Below are 11,168 nucleotides of genomic sequence, written 5' to 3' on the forward strand. Positions count from 1 at the left end.
GAGATAAAATAGACTTGGGTCTTATATTTAAGATCAAATTAAATTAAATAAAGTTTATATTAAGGAGCGAAGATAATATTTCAATTGACCAAATATTTACCAACAATATGAGCATATTCTTTTTAATTGAAATATTAAGGCAGCTTTAATACTTCTCATGATCTTGGTTTAATAAAAGAAACGAGTAATGCATGCTGATATAAAATAAAAACAGAGCGATTGTGATGTGAAGTAGAATCTACTTTCCCGATTCCCTCGATCGCAGTCATCGCTAAAGTATACTTTTGTAACGATAATCAGTCATGCAACTTTACACAAAGACAACATCAGAAATTAAAAAAAACGCGGAAGTGAAGCTTGAATTGCAATCTGACTGATGAACAATCACTAACGACGGTTCCTACAAAGCCGGGCTGCGTTGGAGATGGTGGTGGGCTCACCGATTTGCATAGTTGAATGCAACTTTCAAAAAGAAGCTTTTGCGTTCGATTTGTAAATACAAGATGATCATACCCAAGACTCCCACCCGAACTTCAGGATTGGAAAATTTCCATGACTACTAAATCATGTGTCTTCTGGAAATAGCTGCTCTCCCTGAACGATTTAAATGAGTTCCATGTCAAATTCTCGGTCTCTTCCAATTTAATTACAAAGGCCACACCGCCACACTACATATACACAGCAGATCCGTCCAGGTAGGGCCTGATCACACATCTTCATGGTTAATACTTACATCCAGTGTGACCTTCGGATTTCGGGCTCCTCCGTTCTTGTCCTGGATATTCTCTGAACAGTAACACAGACCACATTTTGGCTTCTTAATTTGTTACCGGTGTCTGACGTAGATTTCACACTCCTTCACACTAACCTGGCAGTGCTTCCTCGTCCATTTCTTTTGCTGATTCTTCAGAATAAGAATGCTTCGTGACTCTACCATTTAACTTGTTAAGAATCCTCCATGTTACACTATCAGGGGTCAGTCCATTCCTTTTCATCTCTCCCACAATTTGGTTTGCTTCTCTCTTCAATCCAAGGTTACACGCACAGTTAATCAATATATTATAGCTATATATATTTGGAGAGACTCCAGAATCTACCAGTTCATATAAAAAATGACAAGCCTCATTGAACTTGCCAGAGCGGCAGAGCCCTTTCAGAATTGCTGAATAAACAAAATTATCATGATTCCCTGATGGCCAAATAATGCCGTGCCAAAAGTTCTTTGCCTCTTCTATCTGGTTGGATTCACATAGGCCTTCTACTATGATTGCATGAGTAGCATGGTCTGCAGTAATGCCGTCTCTTAACATCGTATTGAAAATGCTCACGGCATCGTTTGATAGGCCGAGTTTGAACAGGGCTTGAAGAACAGCATTATATGTCACAACACTAGGCTTTAAACCTCTTTCAGGCATTACTCTATGCAGTAGATCAAGAGCTCCATCAACTTGTCCAACATTTAATAAACCAGAAATTATTGTAGTGAAGGTCACAACATCAGGAGTAGAAAATTTACCCACCAACATGTCATGCAATACCTTCAAGGCTTCTTCAATCCTCCCCATCTTGCAGAGCCCACTGATAACTGTATTGAGAGTAATCACATCTGCCTCACACTGGTTCTCTAGCATATATACAAGTACATTTAACAGTTCAGTTGGATTATTCACATGACAAAGAGCCCTCAAGTATATGTTGTAAATTCTGGTCTTGTCAACGCGTCCTTTCTTCAGCATGAGTCTAAGTACTGTCCTTGCCTTGTCCACATCTGACTCCTGACAAAGGGCTGTCACTAATTCCTTGTACGTATATTCAGACGGCAAGAACCCAACTTCAGTCCCTTCCTCTAGTAACTGAAAAGCCCTCATACAGCCACCATCCTTGCTAAGGCCATGTATGATGTAATTATAAGATGTATCGCTTGGAGCAAATCCTTTCTTCCTCATTATATAAACAATCCTAGAGGCCCCATGATATCTTCCTACTTTACAAAGCGAGTCTATCATCTGCCCAAGGGCAACTTCCTCACTCACACTATTCCCTTGTGGCAAATCTTCGGCAATTCTAAACACTTCATTGAAAAACCCTTGTCTACATAAAGAATCAATGAGATTAGCAAACGCCGCCGTCTTCAGTGCTTGGTCCTCTTCATTATTCATCCTCTCCCATAACTTGCACATCATTTGCTTCCCACCTTCAAGATCTCGCTTCTGAAGAATGCCACGAATCATGACGCTGTACGTCAGAGAATTAGGAATTACCCCATGCTCGCTCATTTCATCAAACACCTTGCGCGCATCCCTCAGCTCACCCGTCCTGCAATACCCATTGACCAGAGTGGTGTATGAAACATCATTCGGCGAGTGCCCTCTATTCTTCATATCGAAAAACAATCTGTGAGCTTCGCTGGGTCGAGAAATAGAGCAAAGCTGATCCATCAAACGGTTATAATTAACTAAAGAGGGTACGAACTCAGGCTTCACGCCAATCAAACGCTGAATGGCAAGCAAGGTACTGAGAGGTTCTCGAGAATCAAGTAACCTGGCGATAAGCACGTTGCAAGTCCGCTCATCGGGGACACAATCGGAAGCAATGAACAGAGAGAACCGTTGGTGAGCTTCGACGAAACGATGGGAATCGCAAAGCGCGTGAATGATGCTACTGAGATTGAGGGAGTCGGGACGGTACCCACGAAGGGTAAGACGGTGGAGAAGGCGAAGCGCATCATCGACGTTACGGTGCTTGGTGCAGAGTCTGTGAATCTTCTTCGTCCAGTAGGTTCTATTGGAGATGCTCTCTTCTGGGTCTTCATTTTCAAATCCAGCCTCAGGCTTCCGCGGTTGGACAACTGAAGAGGTGCTTGAGCATCTGAATACGAGAGAAACTGATACGGATTTCTGGGTGATTCGATAGAAGCGAGAGGAAGTAAATTTTGCAGAAGCTTCTATCATTGAGATTGTGGCGTTTCAGTTTTCACTCGACTTCTTTGCATGAGAAGCCTGTGATTAGGACTCATTTTCTTGCTTTTGCTGGATTTAGAGAAATTTGGCTTCTTTTAGGGTGATAAGTGATTTGCTAGAATTCATATATTTTACATTATTTGATTTATACTGTTGGCCATGAAAAAATTAGGTGAGTTAGGTTTTAATGGGACATACTACCTCGTATCCTTAATAGAAAGATTAGTTAACTAATTGAATAGATTAAAAAAATTAGTTAAGTTAGTTATTTGCAATAAATAGGTGTTGTCTTTGCTAATATATTTACTAATCGAATATATTGGCTAAAACTACCATTATTACAAGGACTAACTTGAAAAAAAAATATATAAGAGATAAAATGGATTAGGGTCTTATACTATCATTATTACAATGACTACTTTAGAAAAAAATAAATAAATATGAGAGACAAAATAATTGAAACTTATATTTAGAACAAAAATAAAAATCAAACAATCTTTTATATTAAAATCCAAGGTAATACCTCCAAACTTAATAGAGGTATTTACAAGCTGTCCATCAACAAAATTTTTATATCGATAACAAGATTCGAGTATTTGATTTATATTGATTTGTAGTTAACTTATCAAACAATGAACCAGGCTAATAACTTTGTCAAAAATATTGATTTTGTATATATTTTTAGTTATTTAACTCAAATTGTTTTTAATTTTTAACTCAATTACTAACAAAAATATGATATTGAAATCTTTAATATTAATAAAATATTCTCAACTACTAACATATTAGGTTTACTTTTCAACTGAAAATATATTTTTTAAATTTAAAAGATTTAAAGTGAAATTTTGTATAAAAATAAAGACCAAATGTAGTTAGCCCACTAATTTTATTAATTAGTTAGCTTGTGGCTTGTCAAAGGAATTTGTCACATACTCCTCTGGTCCTATTTATAAGACACTTCCAGCATGTTTCATACAGACCAAGAAAATAATTTTATTAACTCTCATTTAAATATAATGACTTTTCAACTTTATCCCTATTTAATATACATCATACTTCATATAAACAAAGTCAATACAATAATAAATGAGGGGTAAAATTATACATCCATACAGAAAATTTCTCACAGTGCCCTATAAATAGGACCCAAAATACCTCTCTGTCTTATATAATCACCATAGGAGTACTTAACATAATCCTATGCTCCGTTTCAAAATTATTTGTTTTTATTTTTACTTTATCTCAAAGTAACTATTATTTCAAGATTTTGATAAAATATTAATAATTTCTGTACCATTTTGCTTTTCATTAAGAGAAATAATGGTAATGCGACGTAGCTAACAACTCATTCATATAAATACATTTTAATCAAATCCCACTAGATTTTACTGCAGTTTAATTTATAATAATAATCATACTCAAAAAAGAAATCCGCGTTGGTCAAATGGATAGCTTTGAGAGACGGAAACTTCTAAAATCAACTGTTGATTTCAATGAAAAGCAACGTTAATAAAATGGAATCTTGTCTGCAGGTTAGTATGCCATCTTTTTTAACTTTAATATGTCCAAATCATTTGAAAACTTTTCTTGAACACGTAAGCCAATTTGTGGATCAATTCAAGTCTAAAAACTTCACTTTTGCTTGGAAAACGTTCTAATTCTAATTTCTGGATGAAAGCTCAAAAACCCTTTACAAGTGAAGAAAGATAAAATAAAATTCCTTAACTAAGGATTTTCAAATGGCTTCCACATATATCTTCAAACGATTCTTCATTTACTCTTATACCAAGCTTAACTGTCCTGAGAAAAAAAACACATTTAAGGATTTATATTATTATCCAAACGTAAAAAATCAATAAATTATAGAAAAATTCCTTATTTCAAAAGTTATTACCCGAAATGTCTTTGATGAGGGTAGCCATTCTTCCGTGAAATGTATCTTTTCACATAATTGAATATATGTTGTCGGTTCATATTATAAAAAGTTTCTAACTAATTCACATGTGCAAATTATTAAAAACAATAAAAAATTAAATTTGAAATAAAATTCAATTGATTTTTAATATTAGCCTTATCTATCATACCAAACTCTAACATCATATTAATTTTTATTCTTTCACTGCCCTTAGTAAATACGAGCATATATATATATAACTAATATTAATTAAAACTATCAAAACGTCTTATAAAAAACTAAAAATAACTTCTGAAAAACATTTAAGGGAGTCTTTGGATGGAAATTAAACCATGATTTTAAAAGTATTTTTACAGTATACGAAGTAAATATGTGGATGAGTGTGTTTTATTTTATGAAAAAATATTTCTAAAAAATACTTTTTTATTTTGCCAGGCACCTAGAACGGAGAAGAGGAAGCACATAACTAAAGAAGTTGTGCACTTAAGGAAAATGGGTTGTACTTAGATACTTATAAAATTTTAGGTATTTTTAAACAACAAGCTTTGCAGTAATAAGAAATTTTTCAAATCATCATGTGAGGAAATGTTTTCATGGCAGTACTATTAATTAGTAAATAAGACTGAAGGTAGAAAACAAAGCATGCACACAAATTGAGGACGCGGCTATGAACAGAGCAGAGGCGTGGAGGACAGCAGCTGGCCTGCGGCCACCACACCATCACGCATCTTTGGTCTTTTTTGTTTTTTTCGGGTTTGGACTCCAGATGCTTCTTTGATCTTTATCACGTACTTATTTTAAGAAAATTAAAAAAATAAGTTAAGTTGATTATTTGTAATAAATATATATTATCTTAAAATATTCTTATTAATCAAATGTATTGGTTAGAATTATTATTATTATTAGAAAGACTACTATAAGAACAAATACATAAATATTAAAGACAAAATGAGTTAGAATTTTATATTTAGAATAAAAATAAAAATCAAACAAAATCTTATATTAAAAATTAGAAGTAATGATATGAACACGCACACATCCCTCTATGCGATTACCAATTTGCCTCTTCCTATACTCTTTTGGACCTCACAAGTTTTTTTAATACAAACATGGTAGTAGTATGTACGCGTGTGTGTGTGTGGCCGCTCTGCATTCCTTTTTTTTTTGTTTTTTGGCTTTTTCTTAGGACTACCATTTCTTGTACCTTTCAGCATTTAACATTATTTTGATCTGATTCCAAAACGAGTTCCAATGAAAATGTCGTCTATCCTCCCAATATGTGATGTTTGTTTCAAACGCTTTAAAATATCCAAAACAAAACTCATACACTGCCACGAAAACATTAAAATAAAATTCTCCAGACAAACAACATTGGTGCCTCCGAGGAAAATATCGGCCCATTCTCATTTTCTAGTGCCAGATTTGATCAAATCTATATATAAAATAATATTCACATGGGCCTTACGGCTTACAAAGATTCCCTGGCAAGTGCAAACCCACTGTCCATTAAATTTTAAAAAAAAAATTAAAAAAAAACTGTCAATCTCACCGATTTGGAAGCATCATGATGTGGTAGACAATTTTTAATGATGTTATGCCAAATAACGCGGAAGTCCGAACATCATCGAACAACCGGGACTCACTTTCGCATTAATCAAGGAATTAATAATCGTCCACTACAGAACCAGACCAAGTAGAAGAGAACATAATGAAGCAATCAAAAGCCACCAAGAACATAAAACCATGCTAATCTCCATTACTATCACAGTACACTAAACCAAACTCATTCCACTACTACCCATCAGCACTAAACAAACTCCGATTCGTTTTACAGTAACTAGAGATTCAGAAGAGAACAGATCAACGTCGACGGCGAGGGCAGAAAGTGATGAGATAGTTGGCCTTAGTGCAGGTGGCGATGCTGGTGGGGTCGTCGTAGGCGTAAGAGTAAGCCTTAGGGCACGCCGTCTTGAAGATCCTGGAGTACGCCGTCGGCTTGCAGGCCTGAGGGGTTCCATAGGTTCCAGTACAGCAGTATCTCGGCGAGTTGAAGGCGGAGCAGGCGCTTTTGCAGCCCACGACTCTCTTGTCGTGAGACCTGACCTGAAGGCCCGCCGGACACATCAGATTGAGGTCACTGACGCAACCAGCGTAGCTGCATTTGCCAGATCCCTTGTATGGGGTGATGGAGATGGGGAGGTTATAGCCGTCGACGAGACTGACATCGTAGAAGTCTTGGTCGTTGCCCAGAGTGAACTCCGCGAGGGTGGCCGGTGGGGTACCGCCGATGCCGTTGCAGAAGAGGGATCCGCCGCAGTCCCCGGTAGCGCAGCGACCACGGCCAGATGCGTCGAAGGCGCAGCCGTGACGGCCCCAGAAGCGGCCGGACCAGAGAGGAGGAACCTTAAGAGCGTAGGCCTTGCTTGGTGGGAGCATAAAGCCTCCTCGGGCCAAAAGGGGTTTGCCGGCGCCGGGTTGGATCGCCGGCCAAACAGGGTGTGAACACTTGTTGTACAGTATGACTGACGCCGCTGAAACCTCAAGAACTGGCAAAAGAAAATTACAGAGATTAAGTCACATTGCCATTGTAATCCAAGTAAATGAAAAACCAAAAAAAAAAAAAACTGTGGATTCATGCGTGTTAGAGAGAGAAAGAGAGAGAGAGAGTACCTGGGAAAGAGGAAAAGAGGAGGGAGATGAGCAAGAGAGAGAGTAGTGGGAGCATTGTGGGGGGAATGAGAGAGGAAAATGGTGATGCTGTGTTTGTGGAACGAGTTGGTGAGTAATTGTATAAGCCTGTTTTTGCAGAGGAGTGAGGGAGTGAAGGGTGGGTTTTATAGAGAGAGAAATGTGTGGGGTTAAGAAGGCGAGAGAACAGAGAGAAAGGGAGCCAGAAATACGCTGAGCCTTTTAATTTGCTCGATTTCAATGTTCCTCCATTGTCGCTTTTCAATTTTCAACATCTCACTCACTGCAACGGGAAGGAGAGGTGGGCCTGTCGTAAGCAAGTATCTATTTTGGCAGGAATTTACACAGCCATGAGCCATGTATGTTTTGTAGCAGGAAAGAGACAATACCAAGGGGAAAAAGGAACGTTCGGGTGAAACTATAATTTTAAAAATAATTTTATAATATATAAAATAAATATGTCAGAACATTTGTTTTGATTTGTAAAAAAAAAAAAACTTTTAGAAAATATTTTTAAATATATCCAAACACCTCCATAGTTTCCTTACCAAACGTATCGCTCTTTTTCACTGGGAAAGAAGGAGGGCTTAAGGTTCTACTCCTCTTTTGGCCAAAAAAAAAAAAGGTTCTATTTTTCTTGTCTTTAATATAAGACTTAATTTTTGAATTGATTTTAGTTCTAAATATAAAATTTATTTCTTATATTTATTAATTTTTTAAATTACCCTTATGGATCTCCCTCGACCATAATCAAATAGAAGAGGGAAATGAAATATTAAGAAAGATGATTATGATGTTTTAGGAAAAATGTGTCACTTTTATTATAATTAACTAACTTACCTAACTTTCTTAATTTAATTAAATTAGTTAAATGAGTCTTATATCAAGGATCAGAAGAGTATTAAGATAATGATCAAAATATCTTTTCCTTCAATGTAATTTCCAAGCAAGTCCAAGCACTTCTCATTCTTCTTCTTGGATCCCCTCCCTGCTACAGCGCTACCACCTCATTTCACTTGTTAACAAAAATGCGTTTGATAAAGTCTAGAAAATATTTTGAAAACTAAAAATAAATTAAAGTTTTAATTTTTAAAAATAAAAATATAACTTACATTTTACAATATGGAGTTTATAATTTTTCTTGATTTGTTGTAGGTTAAGAATAATTATGTACAGTTCAATTTTTTCTGGAAAAGTACATTTTTTTAAAATTTATAATATTTAAATATTTGAATGGGCGTGATTTATTTTGAGGCATCACGTTGGGAACCCGACCTTTCACTCTCCAATCAGCCCGTTTTCTTTATAGTACTATTGAAAGTGTTGACCAATCCTGGGGGTTTATAAATTCGGAAGCAGTGAACATTAAAACCAAATACTCCTCCGGTCCTTATTATAAGACCCAATTTGACTTTTTATTTGATCCTAATTATAAGATCCAATCCATTTTGTCTCTTATATTTATGCATTTTTTTCCAAGATAATCCTTCTAATAATGATAGTTTTAGCCAATATACTTAATTAGCAAAGATATTTTAGGAATAACAATACTTATTTATTATAAATAACCAACTTAACTTACTTCCTTAATCTCCTCAAATAAGTCAATTGGGTCTTATAATTAGGACCGGAGGAGTAATATTTTTATTCCTCCTGTCCTTATTATAAGATCCTATTTGACTTTTTATTTGGTCCTAATTATAAGGACCCAATTTATTTTGTCTCTTATATTTATGCTTTTTTTTCTAAGATAATCCTTCTAATAATGATAGTTTTAACCAATATACTTAATTAACAAGGATATTTTAGGAATGACAACACTTATTTATTATAAATAATCAACTTAACTTACTTCTTTAATCTTCTCAAATAAATCAATTGGGTCTTATAATTAAGATCGGAGGAGTATCATATATTTTTATGTTGCGTTTATGAAGTAAAATTGGGGATGAAGAACCAGTGGGGGAAAAGATGAGAAGATAAATAATGGTGGGGTGTCAGAAGTTACGTACGCATTCACGTGCTTTGGACTTAGATTCACTGTGTTCCCATCTTCCTGCCATCTCCCTAGTCCCTCCCCTTAAGATATCTAAAATTTTAATAAATTTTTATATTTCTAATTCTATTTAATTACAAGTCTCTCCTCTTTTCCACTAATTGAATGTGTAGACAAATATTATATATAAATAGTTCTTAGTCAGGTTTAACTGACTTTTAATATATGTAATTGGTTATTTGTAGTTTATGAAAACATCATGGGAAGTATTATTAATTATGGAAAATGGACAAAATCATTGTCCGTGATAAAAATAAATAAAAAATTCTCTAAATTCTTCTTTTTTCTGTTTTATATTTTTTAAACCATAAAAAATAAGCATTTTGTGACACACATGAAATGGAAGGAGTAAATAAAATTCTACGTAACTTTTGTTGTCCCCACATTTTGGCAAAGTATTTTATTGTCATTTCATATACCACTCCATAACTCATTATGGTTTTCAATATAAGAGTTATATAACTAATTTATAAATATTAAAAAAATTAGTTATAGTTATTTGTGAGTGTTGTTTTCTCTAAAATATATTTAATCATATGTATTAGAATAAAAATTATTTAGCATGTATAATCATCATGAAATTACTTTAGGGTGTTTAATTATTTTTTAATTATTTATTTAATTTTGACTGAAAAAAATTAAAGAGAAAAGAAAAATGAGAATGATTTGTAAATGGTGAGAGAATTTTTTTAAATAATTTTAAAAAATGACCAAATTAATATATTTAGTAATAGTTAATACACAAAAATAGTTTACAAGTCAGTTTTAAAAAAAAAGGGAAAAGTTGTTCCGATTCATAATATAAGTCGTTTTTAGAAAAATGTTTTAGTTCAAAATATAAATGACTTAAAGAGTAATTAATACTTATTTAACAATTTTATTATAACAATTAATGTTTAAATGTAACTTCTTACCTATTCTTTTCCTCTCCAGGTAGATGACCAATTTAATAAGTTAACCATTTTTTTTTACATTGATGAACTAGTTATACTCAAATTAATGTATAGTGGAGGGAGTTTGCAACACCCTAAAGATACCTTTAAAAGATATTTTTAGTAAATTAAAATAAATTCATTCACATATTTATTTTGTATATTATAAAATTATTTTTAAAATTATAATTTGGTTTCCATCTAATCAAAAGTGAGAAGTGAAAACAAACGGTAATGGCCCAAAAGTGAAAGAACATAAGCATTATAGGCGTGTGGATGACACAACGAGAGTACTCCTCTGATCTTATTTATAAAACAGAGTAAGAAGACTTTTTTTGTTTTTATTTATAGGGTATCAAGAAATTTTTTTTAATATAGATGTATAATTTTACTCTTTATTTATTATTATATTAAATTTATTTATATGATAAATAATATATATTAAATAGAAATTAAATTATTAAATTTTAGTTAAAAATAGTTTATAAATAGGATAGGGGAATAATTCGGTGGAAAAAGAGGGAGGAAGTACACGTGAACCCAAATAATTGTCAAACATGTCAGACAAACTCAATCATGTTACGGGCAAAACATTAGTACCCGTATTGGAATCCTTG

The 11,168-nt window shown here is 33.9% G+C and overlaps 2 protein-coding genes across 2 annotated transcripts; both read right to left on the bottom strand.

The window, feature by feature from the left end:
- Positions 1-531: 531 nt before the first annotated feature.
- LOC114720480 (pentatricopeptide repeat-containing protein At3g18020-like) lies at positions 532-2,971 on the bottom strand. Its single transcript, XM_028906128.1, has one exon. It carries the CDS (start codon positions 2,949-2,951, stop codon positions 864-866), a length of 2,088 nt encoding a protein of 695 aa, XP_028761961.1. The 5' UTR covers positions 2,952-2,971; the 3' UTR covers positions 532-863.
- A 3,525-nt stretch (positions 2,972-6,496) lies between these two features.
- LOC114720498 (thaumatin-like protein) lies at positions 6,497-7,733 on the bottom strand. Its single transcript, XM_028906148.1, has 2 exons — positions 7,546-7,733; positions 6,497-7,421 (listed from the first exon to the last, which is right to left on the bottom strand). Exons 1-2 carry the CDS (start codon positions 7,598-7,600, stop codon positions 6,736-6,738), a joined length of 741 nt encoding a protein of 246 aa, XP_028761981.1. The 5' UTR covers positions 7,601-7,733; the 3' UTR covers positions 6,497-6,735.
- Positions 7,734-11,168: the final 3,435 nt, after the last annotated feature.

Source organism: Neltuma alba, unplaced genomic scaffold (genome assembly GCF_004799145.2).
Source record: "Neltuma alba isolate B1F8T4 unplaced genomic scaffold, ASM479914v2 tig00002234_pilon, whole genome shotgun sequence".
Taxonomy (NCBI): domain Eukaryota; kingdom Viridiplantae; phylum Streptophyta; class Magnoliopsida; order Fabales; family Fabaceae; genus Neltuma; species Neltuma alba.